The sequence below is a fragment of the Cyclopterus lumpus genome, chromosome 8 (assembly GCF_009769545.1).
Source record: "Cyclopterus lumpus isolate fCycLum1 chromosome 8, fCycLum1.pri, whole genome shotgun sequence".
NCBI classification, from domain to species: domain Eukaryota; kingdom Metazoa; phylum Chordata; class Actinopteri; order Perciformes; family Cyclopteridae; genus Cyclopterus; species Cyclopterus lumpus.
In genome coordinates this window covers 16,252,890-16,274,156 of record NC_046973.1, presented here as the reverse complement: position 1 = coordinate 16,274,156, position 21,267 = coordinate 16,252,890, and the positions used below count along the sequence as shown (strand labels likewise).

At 42.6% G+C, this 21,267-nt stretch overlaps 3 protein-coding genes across 4 annotated transcripts; all 3 read right to left on the bottom strand.

Annotated features, from left to right (window-relative positions):
• Positions 1-408: 408 nt before the first annotated feature.
• Positions 409-1,222, bottom strand: tcap (titin-cap (telethonin)). The gene is made up of 2 exons (XM_034540205.1): positions 1,071-1,222; positions 409-802 (listed from the first exon to the last, which is right to left on the bottom strand). Exons 1-2 carry the CDS (start codon positions 1,220-1,222, stop codon positions 412-414), a joined length of 543 nt encoding a protein of 180 aa, XP_034396096.1. The 3' UTR covers positions 409-411.
• Positions 1,223-4,831: 3,609 nt separating this feature from the next.
• On the bottom strand, positions 4,832-6,775 carry mreg (melanoregulin). Its single transcript, XM_034540290.1, has 5 exons — positions 6,690-6,775; positions 6,315-6,477; positions 5,761-5,851; positions 5,519-5,682; positions 4,832-5,017 (listed from the first exon to the last, which is right to left on the bottom strand). Exons 1-5 carry the CDS (start codon positions 6,773-6,775, stop codon positions 4,832-4,834), a joined length of 690 nt encoding a protein of 229 aa, XP_034396181.1.
• A 2,379-nt stretch (positions 6,776-9,154) lies between these two features.
• On the bottom strand, positions 9,155-19,048 carry stard3 (StAR-related lipid transfer (START) domain containing 3). 2 transcript variants are annotated; one of them, XM_034539746.1, is made up of 15 exons: positions 18,551-19,047; positions 17,344-17,585; positions 17,160-17,237; positions 16,753-16,830; positions 16,197-16,250; positions 15,928-16,045; positions 15,708-15,809; positions 15,503-15,558; positions 15,327-15,419; positions 14,103-14,165; positions 12,492-12,587; positions 12,323-12,402; positions 12,075-12,179; positions 11,885-11,978; positions 9,155-11,070 (listed from the first exon to the last, which is right to left on the bottom strand). In XM_034539746.1, exons 2-15 carry the CDS (start codon positions 17,554-17,556, stop codon positions 10,948-10,950), a joined length of 1,353 nt encoding a protein of 450 aa, XP_034395637.1. In that variant the 5' UTR covers positions 17,557-17,585; positions 18,551-19,047; the 3' UTR covers positions 9,155-10,947. The 2 variants fall into 2 exon arrangements, with proteins under 2 accessions (XP_034395637.1, XP_034395638.1); XM_034539747.1 differs by lacking the exon at positions 16,197-16,250 and having other exon boundaries at positions 18,551-19,048.
• Positions 19,049-21,267: the final 2,219 nt, after the last annotated feature.

Genomic DNA, 21,267 nt, shown 5'->3' with positions numbered 1-21,267 from the left:
TTGCACTATTTATTACGAAATAAAGGCAAAATAAATTGTATGCAACTTGGTTGGGTATTCCACCGAGAAATCAGCAGATATGGTGAGACCTGGCCAGCACAGGCAGAGATCAGCCCATGACGCAGCTGAGAACACGCACCCCTCCTCTCCATCACAATGCAAACGCCTTCATAGAACCGTTTCTCATACCACGGACCACCAAATGCCAACAATGACTGGTGCTGTGCTCACCAAGAAACACAGATAGTGCTAGAGATCTACAGTATTTAAGGTTTTTGATGAATGTCACTCGAGATAAATCTATATATACTTGTCATGCTCTTTCCTGACACACGTAGCTCACTAACTGATCTTTCACAATTGTCACCCGACTTGTCTCTCCCTAACATCCGCTCTTTCTCTTTTTATTTTTCACCCTCTCTGGGCCTCTTGAGACATTGAGCGCCCAAGGTCTCGGGGCGCTTTGAAAAACTCCATGAGCGTTGGCTTGACTGGGGGGAGGTCTCTTGTGATCTCGTCCACAGTCTTCTTGTTGGGACAGACTCCGTCTGGGGTGGGGAAGGGCTGCAGGTCCTGCTCGGTGTGCGGGGCTCCGCGTCCAAGCCTGACACCCAGCTCTGCAGGGGTGAAGATGGGCAAGGGGAGGGTTTTTCTCTTTGGCAGCAACTGGTGCTCCCTCACGCCTCGTTCCACGGTGCCCACTCTGAAGACACCAGAGGGGCAGGTCTGTTTCAGCGAACGGGCCTGCCACTGCCGGGACAGTGTCTCCCTACGAGAGTTGTCATTTATGTTTACTGTCTGCCTGCGGGGATCAGAGAAAAGTTGTGAGAAACTGTGGGAGCACTCATTGTGATTTACCTTCGTAATTAGACTATAACTGCCTTTCAAATATGAGAACAGTTTTACCAAGAATTGCAAGTAGATCTCAATCCATTCTGATGATGGTAAGACAGATTTGAAATCAGGATGTAATTAATTGATTTTTATCACTAATTCCCTGGTGACACATCCCACATTGAGGGGATGTTTGATTTGATGGAATGTTTTCTGTTTGGTCTGTGAGCTCTCACCTGTCCTGAGGTTGAGTCTTGAGACTGACACTATGCCAGTCAGCACTGTAGCTCTCCCTATTAGCCTTGTTCTCTTCCTGTACGCTGCAGGCCAGCTCAGCTCCCACCACCACACTGTTACGCTTCTCCAGGACGGTACACACTGGCATCATCTCTGCTGTGGGAAGATCTGTCTCGGGTGTATCGCCTCCAGTCGATCTTGTTGATTAGTCTTAAGGTGCGTTGTTGGATGAGGCTGTTTGTTCAAGGGAACAGGGATGCTTCAGCTGGCTGTATTTCCTGGCTCCCACCGTGTCTCTTTGTGCTGTCTGGGCTTGTGTCTGTACTTTTATAGACGTTCTGTTGCTATTCCTGATCCGTGTTGTCACTCTACAATCAGTCTGCACTGACATCCGACACCCAGTGCTTCGTGTCTCATTCCCTGTGAGCTGGAAGTCCACATTTTGAGGAGGGGTAAGGGGTAAGTAGATCCCCTAATTCTCAAACGGTTTGCCTGGTCTCCGTTGTAATCACTCAGCCCAATACTTTCCACTTCAGCTGGGATTGCGGTGTCTTTGAGGGGAAAGTATCATGGAGACACTGAGTTTAGAGGGTAATCATGTTGACAGAAACACACAACAGGTTTAGTAATCAGGGTTAGGTCTTGATGTACACGAAGCAGCAAGTGCCTCTGCGCTAATGTGGAAAGTTAACAGTGATGCAGCTGTTTTTCATCCACAAAGGATATGTCATGTGTGCATCAGAAACAACAGGTCTGCCCCTGGGAGATAAAGGATGAAAAGCTAGATAACTTTATGGAGTAGCTCATTTTTAAATCATAATACAGTTCACAGGGAGTTTCCACAACAGCTGTGCCTTGTGACAACATCAAGCCCCTTCATCAAATGCCACTGCAGTGTGCTGCCTCGCAGTAGCAGTGAGAGCTCCATCCCCAGTGATTCATTCCCTTAGTGACAGAGCGCCACGAGAGCCATAGTCAACTCAGGTTTCAGACTGTGAAACATGCACACACACATGCACGGACAGACACAGACACACACACACACCTACACACAAACACTAACCTCTGACAGTTGTCTGCTGGTGTGATGTTACTACCGGTCCCTGACTCATTCATCCATATCAGGCACTAATGTCGTCATATAACAGTAATCAGTTATCACACACAGACACATCAACATAACGAATGATGATCCTGATGACAAGATCACTCACACAGTCTTTCACATAGTAAAAAAAAGCATTCAATCTGCTATATCTGTGCCAAATTATGTGTTAGAGTGTGATTTATCATGAAAGCACCATCTATTATATATATTTGTTAAGACATTTTTATCTAAATGTTTGAAACCCACATATATGTCATGCGCATATTGAGAAATAGTGTGAATATAGTGTTGTCTGAATGGGTTAACATGTTTGCCTTAGTAAGGAGGATCAAAATCTCTTGTAGAAAAACGCAATTGGAGAGGTGTAACAGGTGCGTGGTGAAGCTGGCCTTACTACTAAAGAGGCATAGCAGGTATATGGTAAAGCTATCATGAAAAAAGGCAAGCGAAGGCCGCTCGGGCTGTGATAACAACCGCCAGGCTGTGATGAAAAGAGTCGCATTACGCTCTGCGGCATATGGAAAAGGCTTTAAAAACCCACTAAAAAGACAAAACTGACCATAACACATTAGTAGATGCAATACACACATTCAAAACCATACGGACATAACTCACACCCACAAGACACACCTGTGATTTCAAAGGAATACAGAGGACAAGCTTGAAAAGGCAAAAGCAATGTCAACCACACAATACAAGACTTTATAAGAACAGAATAAATCAGTCATTGTTCGGAGAATGACTCAGGTTGTGAACATTGAACTCTGTCTGATACCAGTGCGTTCTTCAAAGATCATCAGGATACCAATAGGTATAGGCTAAATGTCAAATGTCAAATGTGTCAATATTTCAATCTCCTCTGTCTACCCTTTCAGCAGGGTGACATCGCATATTTAAATTATTGCTCAGTGTCAGAGAGGGGAAAGAGCAAGAGCACCGTCGGCATTCTTGTGGTCATGCCTTCAGTCATGTTTTGACACCATGGCAACCATGAAATGAAACCTAAGTCACTATACAAGGTCCCTCAGAGTTATGATTGTAAACTTGAGTAGATAGACACAGAGTCTTTGTTATAATTGAGGTATTCACCTGCTAAAACTGCAAGAGGACATCATATGGCTGTCCCCTTCTTGCTGTTTTTGGGTGAGTCAATGCTAATGAAGCCCAGGGTGTGGAGGGTTTGTTTGTCCTCATCCCTCACTCTAATCGCACCACGCCACGCTGGGCTGAGAAGAACTTTGTGTTGCATAACAGCATTGCCACAGCTGCTGGGAAGTGACATTTAAATGAGCTGTCTCCGAGACGGAGATGGGGAGTGGGAGAGAGGGGAGGACGAGGAGGAGGAGGAGAAGGAAGAGGAGGAGAAGTAAGGTGCTTAAGGAGGTGGTACATAGGGCAAAATGTGGTGAAAGTGCAAGTTTGAGTAAGTCACATGTATTTAGTGACAGAAGAATACATTTGAGAGAATAAAGAGTCCTACACAGCTTAGCAGTTACAAGAACCTGAGGCCAAAGTGAACTTTCTTGACACTTGTGCTGGAGAGAAAGAGAGAAAAAGAGAGAGAGAGAGAGAGAGAGAGAGAGAGAGAGAGAGAGAGAGAGAGAGAGAGAGAGACAGAGAGAGAGACACATTGTGCCAGCAGGTTGCTCTCAGCGGTGTCTCTCTTACATAACCACAGCATCAACAACATCAACTCCAACTTGAAACCCAGCCTGGTCCCAGTGGTGTGGTCAGAGGCCGTACAGGCAGCACCAGGCCAGGAGTCGAGGTATCTCTGACAACAGGCCGCATGAGGGCACATAGGACCAGACTGAAGACCCCCACTTGTTTCCACTTCAAAATATTGTTGCTCTCATGCCAACGTTTCTGTGGGATCACTGCTCGGGTTGCAGAGAGTTATGCAAACTCTTTTTATGGAAGCTTGTAGCACTTCACATGAGCCGGCCCCAGGAAATCTACTACGTCATACTACTACGTCATACTAACGTGACACTCGACAGGCTTTAGAACTTTATTTCATCATTAACTGGACACCAGAAAAAATACACAAACTTACACATGAGCTTAGAAATCGTTCACATTTCACACAGGGGAAAAAACACCCACACGCTTCACCTAAAAGTCACTCAGTCACATACACCAACAATTTTAAGAGTTCAGCATTCTCTACTAACCATATTTGTCCATCTGCTATTTTCCAAAATGTCTAAAGCCAAATGCAGACTTCATCAAGTTAAAAGTATCATTTATAGAAACACACATTCTTGTGAGGAAAAATCGGACACACTGGACTATTTATTCAGTGTTGTTACCGGTCATGTGATTGAATAATATAAGTGCTGATAATCATATGACAAAACATAAAGAGGTTCTCCTCGAAGGAACATTGCTACCCTGAAGGTTCATAACAGCTAAACAATGAACAGGCTAAGAACTCATTAATTCTGTGAAAAAGGATGGCACGGTAACATTCACCAGAAGATTTGCAAAGCCCTTTTAGATTTTGACCAGAGAAAACTGAATAGGACAGGCACTAGAAGGTGAGAGCTATTCATTTCTGTCATCCAGGTCTCCAGGGTAGATAACTACTGCCCCCTGTCTCGTGTCTGTTATTATTGCAGCCAGAAGGTCTTAAGGCCTGTCACTCAAGTTTCAATCGTCTCTCTCGCTCTCATCTTCTTCAGTGGCTCTTCCGTTCATGGCCTCTACCCTGGCCATCAGCAGTGGCAGGTTTATGGCAAGGCCCGGCGCCTCCTCGTCGGAATCCTCATTTGGAGGATAGAAGCGCTTTGCCTTTGCCAAAAAATCTTCAGCTATATCGAGATACAGGAGACGATCCTATGAGGAGGGAGAGGAAGAAGTGGTTGAAGCAGAGGAACTGAATGTGTTTATCGACACAATTACGGCTGTTAAAGTGGCAGTGTCCTCTACTGCACCACACAGTATCTCAACATATGTCCTCCATTGGCTGTGATCTGAGAATTTTAATTCATTCTTTTTTCTTTTTCAAAATTACATCTGTAACTGCACAAAAATAATCAGAACACATTAATAAGGCAGATAAGCTAATGCCCTAAGCTTTAGAGATACATGACTCAATGGATTTTTGGATACTTAAGTTAGCTGCACATAGACTTTACATAACTAATGCTAAGGAAAGGACTTCTCATTGTGGCCTGGAGCGCAGGGATGGCTTATAAAAATTCCACATTTTGGTTACGGTCATTATTAGGATGAGTGATATGTCTCACACCACCCAGGATGCTTAAAAAAAAAAACTGCTCCAGATCACAGCGAGGGCACTCTCCCTTGAGGGATTGGTATGAGTTCAAAGTTCACCAGGATTAGTAGATATCTTTCTGGAGGTGGCTCTCTGCTGTAAAAGACTGACGTCTCAGTGTGGAGCGTATGCAGCAGGTCACGTGCTGCTGGGGCATTACGCATACGGTCATGTGAGGCTCCAGCAGACACATTCAGCAGTGAGTCTGCCTCTGCCATGAAACCTGAAAAAGAAAGCCATTTCTGATTACTCTGTATGAAGAAGTGAATATCTGTCCCAGTCCTTATCTGTCCGGCATTACCCAAGTTCTCCAGGATGGTCTTCCATTTCTCTCTGACTTCTCGACGGGTATCTCTCATGGCCTCAATGTCAACACTTAGCCGGCGATAGCCCTAAACAAGAAAAGGTCAACGCTTTAAAAGAACCCATTTATCTTAGCTTGGGGTCATTTCTCTCATAGGACAGGCTCACCATTGTACTACTGCCCCAACGCTGGTTTGAATAACTGATTATAATAACTGTTCACAGCTTTAGAAGACTCACCATTTATGTTTTCTGTCTCATGCACTCATTTGAGTCTTTTCCACCTCATATCAATGGAGTTTTGCACCAGTTGGAGTCACTTGGAGTTCTTTTATTACTACGGTGCAAATGGTTAATGGTTTGCCAATTATTATATATATATATATATATATATATATATATATATATATATATATATATATATATAGGCCTATTCTCTCTCTCCATATATAGGCCTATTCTCTCTCTCTCTATATATATAGGCCTATTCTCTCTCTCTCTCTATATATATATATATATAGGCCTATTCTCTCTACATCTTCCGTCACATACCGTGGATCCCATGCGGGTCTTGGTCCTGGCCTGCAGCAGGGTGTAAAGGACCCGGTCGTCTGGTCTCTCAGAGTGGCTCCGGTCGCCTGGCTCACTCCACAGGTTTGTCTCCTCATCACGACGCTTCTGGACTTCCTGGTTAAAATACTCCAACGGATCCTGGCTGTGTGGTCAGCAAATACACAGGCACACTTTCACACATACATAATCAGTTGTGATACACTTGGCAATCACTTATTGAAACTATAAAATAAATGTTTTGTATTCTTCTCTTCCCCCCCCCCAGGTGTGATGTTTAACTGATATGTGTATGGTAACAATACTTATGTATTAAAATGGTATGTGGTGTTTCTGGCCCGTCTAATGTCTTCTTACGGTAATAAAGGCTGTTTTTCATCATCATCATCGTCGTCGTCCCCAGCGCAGCAGCAGCAGCAGAGCTTCTTAAAGACCGAACCCATCTAGAGTCAGTGGGGAGTAGGTGTTCACAACGGTTGATAATCCAGGCGTAAATCTTTGTTTCAGTTCTTTGGATGGCAGAACAACTTCCTTGGTTCTTCAAGCAATAGTCAAGCAGATTACAGTGGTGAGTCTGATATGCATAAACTCCAAAACGTCTCTCTGTCCCTGAGGATGCTCTGAAGAGATTACTGAGAGGACGTTTTTCACAACCTATGTTTAAAAAAAAAAGAAAAGATATAGCTGTCACAACATGCGGTCCACGAGAATGAATCGTATTGATCTGAGCAACAGTTCTAAAAAGGGACACTGATCCCCAAACCCTACCTAATTTTCATCTTCCCACGTTCAGGGCCCAGCCACGGCTCCACATCCAGTAGAGGGTTGTCCTGCAGATCGTAAGCAAGAGTCCGGTTAGAGACGCTCAGGCAGATGGCAGCGCTGGGACCGGTTCTTCTCTTCAGCCTTACATGGAGAACAATGAGACCAGTGAGACGCTCCCTGGATCGATTATAAAAAAAACACATATTTACAGACCCACAGCCTCAGAAGACAGTCACAGCATAATCATGTGAGCTGCTCCACATCGGGTCCATTGTGTTTGGCCTGGAGGACAACACGTGTCCTCTTCAACATTAGCTCCGATTACACACTCTGCATTTGATATATATATGATGGCTGTATTGATTTAAAGGTTATGTATTGCAGAAGTCTGCATTGTGAACTCGTTGCAACAGTAAGCGTGTGACATACAATTTGATAAACAACCTCTATTTCGATGGGTTTTAATATCTTTTTTTCATTCAAAGATAATGTGAGTTAATTATTGAAAAGAAAATATATTTATACATGTTGATGTTATATTATTATTATTTAAGCCAACAATGTAACATGTAATGTAACTAAGTACAAGTATGTTATGCTACAAACTACTCCACTACATCTCAGAGGTAAGTGTTGCACTAAATCCACTGAATTTATCTGACAGCTTACTTTGGAGATTCAGATTATTAATACAAAATATACTCAATCAATAAATTAGGTTTTACTATAGATTAAACTACTCAGCAGTAGCTTTTCAATAAAATGAGCTCCACCACCACCACCAGCAACATTAAAGTGCTGAACATATTAATATTTAATTGTCACTAAATATTGTACACTGTACTTCTTCCATCACCGTAGTATGGTCACATAACTTTACTAGAATATACATTATGTGTATAGAAACAGGACCCATTGAAATCTGATGGGAAATGTAACTCAGCAACGGTGCGATTAAGTCGATCCATGGCTGGCTTAAAAGTGTATGCCTGTGTTGAGCAACCGGGTTCAACTTTATTTAGAAATGTACTTTATTGAAATACTTCTGCTAACAACGTTATGATTTTAGGCAGTTTTGAAAGGAACAAAAATGCAGTCTTTACTAAAAATTAGGCCTGTGACAACTATTGGCCCTGGCAGCTCGTGGCACCTATACCGACACCCAACTACATATAAGGAGAGGACACGTGGAGATATTATCCGACTTGTATTTAAAAATGGTTTTGATAAATGTTTTTAAATTATAATAAAAATGATGATTTATTTTCATTATTTTAGCCAATTGTTGTAATTGAGTATAAAAGTAATTATTTGGAAAGAGTATGTTTTGTCCCTGGATGCACGGTGGTGTACTCGTGCACTGTCGCCTCACAGCAAAATGCGGATCCCGGTCTGGGCCCCACCTTCTCCCCGTGGCAGCGTGGGTTCCCTCTGGCTTCTCCGGCTTCCTCCCCCAGTCTAAAGACGTGCAGCTTAGGTTAGTTGGACTTTAAATTGCCCGTAGGTGTGAATGTGAGTGTGACTGGTTGTCTGTATGCGCCCTGCGATGGACTGGTGACCTGTCCAGGGTGAACCCGGCCTTCGCCCCAATGTCAGCTGGGATCGGCTCCAGCGCCCCTAAAGGGGAATGAGTGGTTCGGATAATGGAATGGAACATTTTGTTCCCTTTTGTTTCAAAACCAGCAAAACCACAGATGAATAAAATTATTGAGAAACAAAAAAGTATGAGGTTGCTCGAAGGATTTATACAGAGAACAAGTCTGTTGGCTCAACTAAAAGAATAAATATGATTTACGGCAGCTGACCTGTCGTAACAACAATGGATGTTCCCAGGAAACGTGGATCCACATTTCAGCTTGGCAGCTTCTTTTATAAATTTGGATTTTTTATTTATTTTATTAGACATAAGACACTGGTTAAGACTTAAAAACAGTTGGTCAGTATTCCTGTGATGGATTTAAATTAACACGTGTGATGAATGCTCCATAGATACATTTAAAGTATTATAAAAAAATAGGATCAAAGAAAACTAGTACTCTATGCAGGCGGCATATACATACAGTATAATGGGATGTATTAAGCATTAATTTAACAGTATAACAAATGCAAAGAAAAGGCTCACATGTAATGTTACTGTGATAAAGGCACCAAATTGTTGATAACATTAATTTCATTCATTTTAAATTATCTCAATTCAGTATGTAGCTAAAAGGAATCCTCACAAGTTATCCAGTTACATTTCAATAGCCACTTGTTCTGGACTTCATAAGAAAGAATAATAATCAGACTGTGATCACAGCATTCAGAAATACCTGGGCTTAGATAGTAAAATGCCTCAAGGCCATGTTGCGATTGTGATTTGGTGAACTACGAGCACATAGTCAGAACCTCACAATTACACGCAAACAGATGCTCCTTTAGTGTGTGAACAGTTCCACAGAGTTGTTTTGTGTCAAGCTTGAAAAACCATAAGAAAGAACAAGGTTCAACTCTTAGTAGTTTGATCTAATAACAAGACGCCATGCTCCATCTGTTGCAATGTGGAATGTGAGAAATAAAGTGATCTGCCCTTTGAGTCGCATGCGCTCCAAGATGTAATGGATTCATCCTCAGCTTATGCTACCCTTCCACCGAGTTCCATGAAAAATCAAACATGACCTCCTTGGCAGATGCAATGACAAATCTTGATTTTCTGGAGATACAGACTTTAAAAATAAGCTAAAACTTAAGATAGAAGCGGCATTTCTAATTGTCTAAAAACAACATCATGATGCATGATGTAAGAAATTATAGAAAACAAAACTAATTCAGGGTCAAAAACCAGGGCCTGAGGGGAGGCCAGAATAAAGTCAATGTAAATCATATCAGGGCATGAATAACTTTTGATGAGTCATCTATTTTACCGGAAGGCCACGGAAGGTCATCAGCACCAAAGATAACAAAGTACACAGCGACCTAAATAAAGAACACCATCATTTTTCAGTCGTCGTCATGATAATTCATTTGCAACACAGATTAATTAACAGCTGCCTGATCTGCATCCTGGTTAGATTTACTGGCTGATCCCAAAGTGCAAAACAAAAGCAGTATTTAAAACCCTCAGTAAAACTTGGTGTTAACTGATTTGTTTGCACCCGAGCATCGTGTCAGTGGCGTCCCAATCTAGTGCCAATTAGACTGCAGGGGACTTCTTACCCCAGCAATCACAGTGGAGCAAAAAAGGAGAACAAAGTGTGGAAATAGCTTTACAAAGTCAAATGTAAATGTTAGTTGTCAATATGGCAGTGAGGTGTGGATCCGTTTTAGGGCTGGTGCACCAGAGAAACCTAATAAGATGGTGTAGTGAAAACATACACGCCAAAATAATCTCAACAATAAACAAAAAGGCAGCAAATCAATGTCTAACAGTGCAGTAAGATAAGGCCCAGAGCGATAGCTGCTTCATGCCATCGCAGCACTTCTTTTGGAACAACTGAGACCCAAACAGGGAGAATCTTTGACCCAAGTCTTGTCGTTTCTGAACGGCTCAGAGCCACAAGATGACTTGGCAGGTTCAGGAAACACGGTTCTCGTTGCACGGCAAAACAATTACAGGTCCACACAAAAATATGTACGTGATCACGACTAAAAAAAGGAAATGTCTTTACAGTCGGTGGAACTCCTCTCCTCTTGTGACTGAAATGTGGGTTTGCATGTCTCCCGTCTCCCGTCTCCCGTGATTAGAAGTCACGGTGGCACATCCCTTCAGCCTTCTATACTGCTACGCCCGTTTTTAGGGTCCACTTATAGAAAACAGTAGTGACGCCTCTCCACCTGCCACGGCGCGGCACAGTTGGACGTCTCTCCTGTATTAGGTGTGGTGGTGGGAGCGGAGAGAGGGCCGCAACTCAGTGATACGTTGTCGTAAATGGGACATGAATTCAAACATGGTGGCGGCCAGACTCTGATGGATGAGGTAGCGAGGCAGTCGGCCCTGACGAGACACAAAATGTGAGCGTTAATTCGGTACTTCGGTCACATTTCTTTATTTAATGTTCGCATTTTTGTCAATTTTCCACACACACACACACACACACACACACACACACACACACACACACACACACACACACACACACACACACACACACACACACACACACACACACACACACACACACACACACACACACACACACACACACACACACACACACACACACACACACACACACACACACACACACACACACACACACACACACACACACACACACACACACACACACACACACACACACACACACACACACACACACACACACACACACACACACACACACACACACACACACACCTTTTCAAGACTTTTTAAGACCATATTTGACATAATACAAATAGCTTGATTTGTATTATGTAAATAAATAATTTGTAAATGATTTTGTAGAACTTATGTCCATACATATATTATTGTCAGGTCAAAATTTCTGTTTGTTCAGTCAAGTTCTCATCAGCAGCTCAAAGATGCATTTGTCTCAGTGTGTACTAGAATTCAAATGTCCATACCGGTCTTTGATATAATTATGTTAACAGATTCTTCTTTACTTACTAATTGAGATGAGCGCAAATAAGGGGTTTAAAACATGACTCATTCTATTTGTCTGCATCCGGTCACTATTTTGTGATGCAACAACAACCCTTTTTTTTCTCTAAATATAGACAATTAGAATTTTACGAATCTTCAAGGCAAAAGTGATCTCTTCTTGCCTCGAGAGACAGAAAGTGTCAGACTGAATGCGACTTCTCACCTTTAAGTCTGTGTTCAGAACCCAGATGAAGGTGCAGACGGACGGGTTACTGCTGGATTTGAGGACCGCAAATCCTCCCGGACCGTTCTCTCCCCTGAGGCCGACAACACAAAAGGCAGCGGAGAAGAAAGAGAATTAAACTAACACAACTGCACGTTTGTCTAAATCAAGACGATGGTCATGGTCTGACCTGACGTAGCGGCCGATTGGAGGTTTGGCGTCGTGGTCGGTTGCCATGCCGGCAGACAGGTAGCAGTCTCGTTTGCGCTCCACTCGCCGAACATTAACAAAGTCCCTAAAGAAAGAAAAAAAATCCATCGGTCAATCAATTCCCTTCATTTCAGGCTTGCAGTCCCCGCATGAGAATAAGATAACAAGCCACAATAGACGGGACCGATAAGAAACAGCCACAGCTTGAAGCCTGTGGTGCCGATGTACCTCGCAGACACAACTCCTCCTGCTGCTCCAGATGAGACATCATATGACACCAGAGTGTTGTCGTCAACCCTCTGAAGGATCTGAGGAGACGGCAGAACGCACCGTTAGACTTCGACACAACACAACGAAACAATAAAAGGATATTCAGAAAGATGAGCAAAGTTGTCACCCGGCAGGCAGCGATAGTTCTGTTCCACTGGACCATCTTCTCTGGTTGCAGAATCACCTCCTGATACACAAGCTCAGCAGAACACTGCATGAAGGCCTGAACAAAAACAAGAATACACACAAAAGGTTTCAAAATGCCCCCTTCTAACTTATTTTACAGAGGGAAGTTTCCCCCAGTTACACTGTTATTGTAATTGCCTTTCTGAGCTAACTAGCTAGCTGCCGTTAGCTACCTTTACCAAAGAGAAGGACTGCCTGTGTATTTATGCTCTTTATAGTTTTTATCTCTGAGGAACATTTTTAGAATCAACACGCTGTTCTAGAGAATAAAAATTAAAAACACATTTTAACACAGCAGATGCGTGATAAGAGTAAAATAAATATGAAGCTGTGTTGGTTGTGACCAAGCCTCGTTTATCATTTACAATAATATCACAAGTTACAGTGGTAAACCCTTTGGAAAACAAAACCACTTAAATAGCCCTCAGCTAATTATCATGTTGTAAATAGCAATCTTACTCTGAAGTCCTCTCTGGGAAAATAGCCACGCTAAAAAACAGGAACACTTTTCCAGTGCATCTGAAGCACCAGAGCATTTCTTTAATATCAGTAGTCTCTATGATTTCATCACTATGCCCTCTAGAGGTTGTTTGAATACATTACATTACATGTCATTTAGCTGACGCTTTTATCCAAAGCGACTTACAATAAGTGCATAAAACCGTGAGTCCAAACTCAGAACAACAAGAATCAAGCAAGTACAATTTCTTCAATAAAGTTAAACTACAAAGTACTATCCGTAAGTGCCATTTAAGTGCTACTAAAGTGCTATCGGTAAGGGACATTTAAGTGCTACTACGGCATTTAAGTGCTACCTATTCAAGGTATAGTCGAAAAAGATGTGTTTTTAGTTTGCGCCGGAAGATGTAGAGACTTTCTGCTGTCCTGATGTCAATGGGAAGCTCGTTCCACCAATGAGGAGCCAGCACAGCAAACAGTCGTGATTTAGCTCGAAGTGAAGGAGCTACAAGCAGATTGGCAGAAGCCGAGCGAAGTGAACGGGCTGGGGTGTACGGTTTGACCATGTCCTGGATCTAGACTGGACCCGATCTGTTCGCAGCACGGTACGCAAGTACCAATGTTTTGAAGCGGATGCGGGCGGCCACCGGTAACCAGTGAAGGTCGCGGAGGAGCGGAGTAGTGTGGGTACATTTTGGTCGGTTGAAGACCAGTCGAGCAGCTGCATTCTGGATGAGCTGTAGAGGTCGAATGGCATTAGCAGGTAGACCTGCCAAGAGGGAGTTGCAATAGTCTAGCCTTGAGATGACCAGAGCCTGGACCAGAACCTGTGCCGCCTTCTGAGTGAGAAGGGGTCGTATTCTCCTGATGTTGTACAGCATGTACCTACAGGAGCGTGTTATTGCGGCAATGTTGGCAGTCAGACATGACATGACATGAACTACAAAGTGCACCTGATACGGTTTACGGCAGTGTGTTAGAAAGGATTGGGAGCGCTTCACTGCCATACAAACACAGTATTTATGGTCTAAATATGACTCATTTGGATCACTAATGGAGCATGTGGACACATCTTCACAAAGTGCTGATGTACCTTCAGAATGAAAGTCTTTCCATGGAAGGGGATCTCCAGAGAGTAGACGGAGTCTCCCATGTCCTGAAATGAAACAGAATACGGTGAGTATCGTGATGCTTTCTCTTTCATGCCGGTGTTTGTCAGGAAAACTAGAGTAAAATCATTTTTCTATGGGAAAATATAGATCCCCATTAAAAAAAAAATTAGAGTTGAAGTAGAAATTAACTGAAGCCAATCCTGCAGTGATTTAGGTTTTGATTAGTGTTTGAAATCTTTATCTCCTTCCAAGTTGCTCAAATATGGAGTCTCCCAAATAACTCACTGAATCTTCCATCTGCTTTCTTATTAGCAAAGAATTGTATGCAAAATATTTAATTAACTACATCGCAAATATATTTGTATATTTTAGTACTCTAAATGTACATCTTTGACTCTTATTTCTCTACCAGCAAGCTACTTAAAACTGGATCGATAAGGATTAATAACGTACATATTCAAAACATAGAATAGCCTGATCGAGGACGGTAGATTTGAGAAACTATAACTCGTATGAACAGCCCAGTGTCGCACTACATCCAACAAGTTGCTAAATCAATCAGTCGGCCCAGATGAAAATGATTGGACAGATGAATCACAATCCTGCGACAGCCACAAAAAAACCCATTGTTTTGTTTTTTGTAATGATGTATTGAGTGTTTTAACGAATATAACATTACCAAACCGAGCGCTACCATATGACCTAAAACTAGAATCTTGATGGAACCCTTGGAATTGTACATGTGTGTGTATGTGTATATATATATATATATATATATATATATATATATAAAAAAACAGGACATTTGGTAAACGACTACATAACAGTGACGCCATTATAAATGACCTATTTTGGCATTTTTGTACTGCATTGTCACTTATCGGTCAACATATACACCGGTACAAATATATCTGTAATATGCTAATATACTGCTCTAACTCACGTACACATATTAAATACAAAATTCTGATTCATGAAATTGTAATCAAACCCCAATCGTCCATATGGCTTTTTGTAAAACACTTATGTTTGTGATTTTGGTGGCCTAAACTATTTGGGAGTCAGACACTTTGACCAAGCAGCACGTCATTTAGCACTGTAGTTGTGTAGACGTGTAGTTGTGTGCGTGACCCAAACTAAAAGGGGAAGCGCACCCACTTCTCTATTGGAAAGTCACACTTGATGAAGCTAAATCCAACACTCACATTGTTCTTTTCAAACTTCCAGTTGTCCTCCTGGGCCAGGATCTGTTCTACCACCGACATGGCCTCCCGACCCCGACTCACATACTCCATCTCCTGGAACAAGAGTGAGAGGAGGAAACAGATGACCGTCATGATCCGGGGAGGAGTAAAACAACCCCTCAGTCTGATGCAGATACCTGTGAAGTGACAGCTCTGCGTCCAAGACCCTCCTCATCCAGATCTTCTTCTGAGCCTGCAGGCACAAGTTTGGAAAAAGCCCAAATTCAAATTGAGGCTCAAATGAGAACGGTTCAAAAGATATTGTAAAGAAGTGACCCACTGAGAGTCTGTACTTGAGTCGGATTTAACAAGAACCGATCGATGGAGACAAGCAACCATCACCTGCGATGGATTCAGGTGGAGAGTAAAACTGTCCGTCTGAAACAGCAGGGGGGTAGATCATCGGGACTCGTTCACAGGCTGCGTTCACCGCTGCCAGGTAGGCTGATGTCAAAGGAGAACATTTGTTTTAAAAAAAAAAAAATGTAAAAATTAAAAAAAAGATAAAAACGGAGAAACATATTTTTGTGGAGTCGTGCTTTAACTTGAATCTGTCTCTCACCTCTCTCATCATCGGCCTCCTGAGTGAGCACCTTGAAGTCAAGGAACCAGGTCTCCAGCCAGGCCACCACAAACGAAGTGATGGGTATCACATAGCCAAAGGCATTCTGGGAAAGGAGCTGTGAGGAGACAGAATATAAAGTAATACATTAGCTCATCGTCCGGAACAGATAGCATATAGTACTGGCATATATGCAGAAGTGAAACGGTCTTTGTGGTTTTGACTGATTTGCTTGCAACACACACACACATCTGGAGGGGGACACTCACGGTAGATACGATGACCTTAACAACGAGGAAGACGCTGGTCACTAGAGTGGTAAACTGAGGAGGAAGGAGGATTTACATTTGTGTTGTAATTCATGTCCACATTATTGTTGTGTGTGTGTGTGTGTGTGTGTGTGTGTGTGTGTGTGTGTGTGTGTGTGTGTGTGTGTGTGTGTGTGTGTGTGTGTGTGTGTGTGTGTGTGTGTGTGTGTGTGTGTGTGTGTGTGTGTGTGTGTGTGTGTGTGTGTGTGTGTGTGTGTGTGTGTGTGTGTGTGTGTGTGTGTGTGTGTGTGTGTGTGTGTGTGTGTGTGTGTGTGTGTGTGTGTGTGTGTGTGTGTGTGTGTGTGTGTGTGTGTGTGTGTGTGTGTGTGTGTGTGTGTGTGTGTGTGTGTGTGTGTGTGTGTGTGTGTGTGTGTGTGTGTGTGTGTGTGTGTGTGTGTGTGTGTGTGTGTGTGTGTGTGTGTGTGTGTGTGTGTGTGTGTGTGTGTGTGTGTGTGTGTGTGTGTGTGTGTGTGGTGTGTGTGTGTGTGTGTGTTTCACTGTGGCTGGTCTCGCTTACCGCAATAACCCACCAATGCTTCAACCGAAATGCAGCGTAGCCCACTTGTAGACACAGGAACCGAAACAAGGCGAGCAGCTGAGACGAGGAGGAAGCAACAGAAAAGTCAGACGACCTGCGGCACTTGACGCTATTGTGAGGTTCACGCATGTCGACTTATGTTAACGTTTGCTCCTCTCATGTCAATAAATGCAGACATGCGACCACCCTTGACAGCTCATTCAGATACTATAAATCATGCTAAACAATAATATCAGCCCATGAAGTTACACGAGCAGGTTTAACATTAGTATCTGCTCATTAATGTCAATATTTGGAAACATTATCAGGATTACACAATAACACAATGCCACTATTCTACATTGAAACTAAGTGAAATGTACACAGACTTGTATTGACCCACTTACAAAGATGTCAAAGAAGGAAGACCTGTAGTTATAAAGGACCACTTCATTTTTCAAGCTGTCCCAGATTGAGGTGGAGATCTGCAGGAGAACAGAGCAGAGTCCACATCAGAGTCTTACTGCCGTGGCAAACAGGGCAAAGCACATGTATAGAAAGCATGTCTGTTGAGCCCAAATGAAAACTCACATTCAGCTCAATAATCCAGAGAAGGGAGATGAAGAGCAGGTCGAACGTCACAAAGAGACAGAAGGTGCGTCGAACGTCAGAGATGGCCTTGCGCTCCGCGAGTGGTACCAACAGGTACGGGGAAGGGAAGGACAGCGACGTTGAGTAGGAGGCGTTCAGGGAGCCGATGCCAGGGAGGCTGCCCCCGAGCTCCCCGTAGTCTCCACCTGGCATTCCTGCGGCGAGACAGGAAACTCCCGCTGCTAAAAGATGAGACCGTGAATATGAAATGGGGAGAATGTGCATGAAAGAGGGTTATTACTTATACTTTGTTCACCCAATATGGATGTAAAATGTATATACTCAGCTACTGCTGAGTAAACATAAACACACGTGACATGTTTGAGGACTGCTCAAAACATGTATATTCTAAAGATTACACGAGTTCTCATCTCTCATCAGAGCATCTGCGAAGAAAATGTTGAGTTTGTTGTATTGTGATGCAGATTTTAAATATATGATGATGTAAAACTTTGCCGCTACATCATCTTTACATGTTAGTACTTTACTCAAGGCTGCTTGCGCATCAAGGCAAAATCATTTTGTGTAACAGGGAAGAGTGTTTTCTACCAACAAGTCATTGTCAACACAGTGAAACAAGATCAGTCGAGTGAGTTCCAATTGCCTATTGAACTATTTCTCTACGATGAACTTAAAGTTAACAGGCATCATGAAGGCATCTCCAGTTCATCGAGTCAACGTGGACGTTCACCAGCGTGTGGGTCAGAGGTTCATCTTTCCATTCAGATTGCATGTTGTTTCAGTGGTTTCGGACACAAACACTCTTCCCTCTTTCGCTTCTGTTGAATGAAACAAACAACTGGCTGTACTTCAGTAACTGTCCGACGAGCTAACAAGCTAACTCACTGCTGTCAGCCGGCGTTCGCCATTAAAACGACACAGACAGACAACGATAACCAAGGCCGCTGGTTCACTGTTGTAAACAAACACCGATCCAACAAATGTTAGCTAACTGGCCAAAGATGTTAGCTGTGACGGTTAGCTTCACGTCACACCGGCTAACTTACGTTCGTCTCAAGCAAGTTACACCGAGAAGAAAACAAGTGAACAGCTACATAAAGTTGAACTATGAAACAAGGAAATGTCGTTAACGCAAGTGCGCATTTAATGATTTAATTAGAAGCTCAATTTAAAGCATTAAACTTACTTGATTTAGCGCATGATCATCGCCTCGCGTTACCAGTCTTCCGGTGCTGATCTTTCAGAGAGTAAATGGGGTCGCAAGATGAACACGTCCTTCATTTCAACACGACAACAAAATAAAATCACGTGCAGAACTACATCTTTTTTTGTTGTTGCGCTGAATATAGAAAAGAAAACGTCAACATTTACTTCGACATTGCCTAAGAAGTAGCATGTCGGAGCGTGTGTGGAGGAGATAGCACGAAGAACAGCACATAAATCAGTGGTTCTCACCATATTAAGTCAATTACATTGTTGCAACATATTTCATACATATTTGTATACTTTTTTTCCCTTAATGAATAAGAAATACCATTAATACCAGTAATGCAGCTGTAGTGTATGACGCTTTTAGTGTTGTCAAGTGGATAGTAATGTGTCTTTTTTAGTACGTTGTATACTATCTACAACCTGTGTTGGTGATATTGCATTTAAATGTGGTCCTACAAATAAAGAAAGAAAAAAAGATGGAATAAGATGTTACTTCTGCCTTTGAGCCTGTATAGTTTTAATCATGAATACACACTGCCCTCTGTTGGACATAGTTCATAACTACGTGGCTATTGCAAGTTTTATTTTGTATATCTAATCGGAAGTAATACCATATTATTATGTCCAACTTGAGATAAATAGGCTGTCCTTACTCGATTTGACCGCTAGAGGGCAGAAAAACAAATTATTCGATCGTCAATTGAAGGCTGGAACAGTAGCTACTACTTTTTATACAGAAGAGTGGATGGTTCTCTTCAACCGTAACCACTAGAAAACAATGTAATCCGTCAATATAGTTTATTTGTTTCTTTGCAATTGCTTCAGTTTGGTCACTTACTCTGAAAGTATGTACTGCAAATGTAAGTATGCCCACCACGCTAAGTTCCTTGTAGGTGTAAACCTACTTGGCTAATAAAAAAGTTTCTGATTCTGATTCTGATTCTGATTAACGTGTATTTGATTTTATGTATTGCAGTTCTTCCCTGTGACCGCTGGAGGGCAGTGAACAATTCTAAGTAAATAAATCAACCGTAGTCTCCAAGAGCAGACTGCAGCCTATAATTCGCTCTGCTGATTGGTTGCAAACTGCCTTCCCTCCATGACTTGTTCGCCTCCAGGACCCTGAAGCGGGCAGGTAAGATTGTAGTCGACCGCTCTCACCCTGGAGACAAAGTGTTCGAGTCCCTTCCCTCTGGCAGGAGGCTGCAGTTAATCAGGACCAAGACCTCACGCCACATGAACAGTTTCTTTCCAGCTGCAGTCGGGTTCATCAACAAGCCCGAGACCCCACTGGCTCTGACTCTCACATCTACAGGACAATTTCCTTCAACATCCTTGCACACATGTTTCTACTATTTGGTTTATGTTGTTTTGTATGTATTATTTTGTTTATTATGTTTATAATGTATATCTTTTTTTAAATTATTTAACTGTTTTATTCTGTCTGTTTATTGTTGTGCACATTTCACCGAGTCAAATCCCTTGGATGTGCAACGTCCTTAGCTAATAAATGATTCTGATTCTGATTCTGATTTGACTCTAAACTGGACCATACATTGCTAAATGAACATCATGTTGTATCGAAGAAGACTTGAAACTAGAGATTGGGACCATACACTCGTGTTTACAATGTTTACTGAGGTAATAAGTCAAGAGAGAATTATGTTAATTTGCTCATGGAATTCTATAATATAGGACTTCTTTTTGCATCCGCAGGATACGCCCCCTGCTGGTCAGTCGAGAGAAAGCGGGTTTTAAGACACGCAAAGGCAGACACAATAAACAAAAGACACGCTTCCGGCGAGGACATTCAAAATAAAGCTTTTAGAACATCCACAAGTGTACCTAACGGTATGCACCGTTTTAACGGAATAGAGATGTTACACTCCAAAAAACAACAGCTCGAAACAGTATCGACGTTTGAAAGGAGAAGCGCAGAAGCAAGTTGGAAGTGTCAATACCTCAAAGCAACACGCCAAACATCATAAGACAGGAACAACAGTCAACAAACCTCCTTTTATCATCTCAAAAACATCTCCAAACTCTGCCCCACTTTAACCCTGTCAGATGCAGAGAAGCTCGTCCACGCATTCATCTCCTCTAGACTGGACTACTGTAATTCACTCTTCACTGGGATCACTGGCGAGAACATCCAGAAACTGCAATACATTCAAAACAGCGCGGCCAGGATCCTGATGAGAGTCCGGAAGTATGAGCACATAACACCCGTTCTCCACTCACTCCACTGGCTCCCTGTCTCAACCCGGATTGACTACAAAGTCCTACTCCTCACCCATAAATGCATAAATGGACACGCACCCCCCTACCTACAAGAACTCATTACTCCCCAAACCTCTACCCGCACCCTCAGATCTACAAACAGCTCGCTCCTCCGGGTCCCCAACACCAAGCTCCGCACCATGGGCGACCGGCCTTTTGCTCAGCAGCGCCCCGCTTATGGAACACTGACCACCTGGACTCTTTTAAGACTGGCCTAAAAACCTTTTTATTCAGGAAGGCGTTTTTGAGTTGAGTTTATGACTTGTCAACTATTCATTTTTTTAATTTTTTTATTATTGTTAGTTTTAACTATGTACTGGCTCTGTGGCACTCTGACATTCTTGGATGAAGAGTGCCTTACCAATATAATGCATTATTATTGTTATTACAAATGCAAGGCAATACCCCGCC

What these genes read in the sequence shown, in the direction of transcription:
- tcap (XM_034540205.1), bottom strand. Translation starts at nt 1,222, where the DNA reads ATGATGCCAGTGTGTACCGTCCTGGAGAAGCGTAACAGTGTGGTGGTG. An exon ending in AAGACTCAACCTCAGGACAG is followed by an intron (nt 803 to 1,070) that starts GTGAGAGCTCAC and finishes TGATCCCCGCAG; the next exon opens with GCAGACAGTAAACATAAATG.
- mreg (XM_034540290.1), bottom strand. Translation starts at nt 6,775, where the DNA reads ATGGGTTCGGTCTTTAAGAAGCTCTGCTGCTGCTGCTGCGCTGGGGAC. An exon ending in GAAAAACAGCCTTTATTACC is followed by an intron (nt 6,478 to 6,689) that starts GTAAGAAGACAT and finishes CTGACCACACAG; the next exon opens with CCAGGATCCGTTGGAGTATT. An exon ending in GACCATCCTGGAGAACTTGG is followed by an intron (nt 5,683 to 5,760) that starts GTAATGCCGGAC and finishes TTTCTTTTTCAG; the next exon opens with GTTTCATGGCAGAGGCAGAC.
- stard3 (XM_034539746.1), bottom strand. Translation starts at nt 17,556, where the DNA reads ATGCCAGGTGGAGACTACGGGGAGCTCGGGGGCAGCCTCCCTGGCATC. An exon ending in AGCATTGGTGGGTTATTGCG is followed by an intron (nt 16,251 to 16,752) that starts GTAAGCGAGACC and finishes CTTCCTCCTCAG; the next exon opens with TTTACCACTCTAGTGACCAG. An exon ending in GAACTATCGCTGCCTGCCGG is followed by an intron (nt 12,403 to 12,491) that starts GTGACAACTTTG and finishes CCGTCTCCTCAG; the next exon opens with ATCCTTCAGAGGGTTGACGA.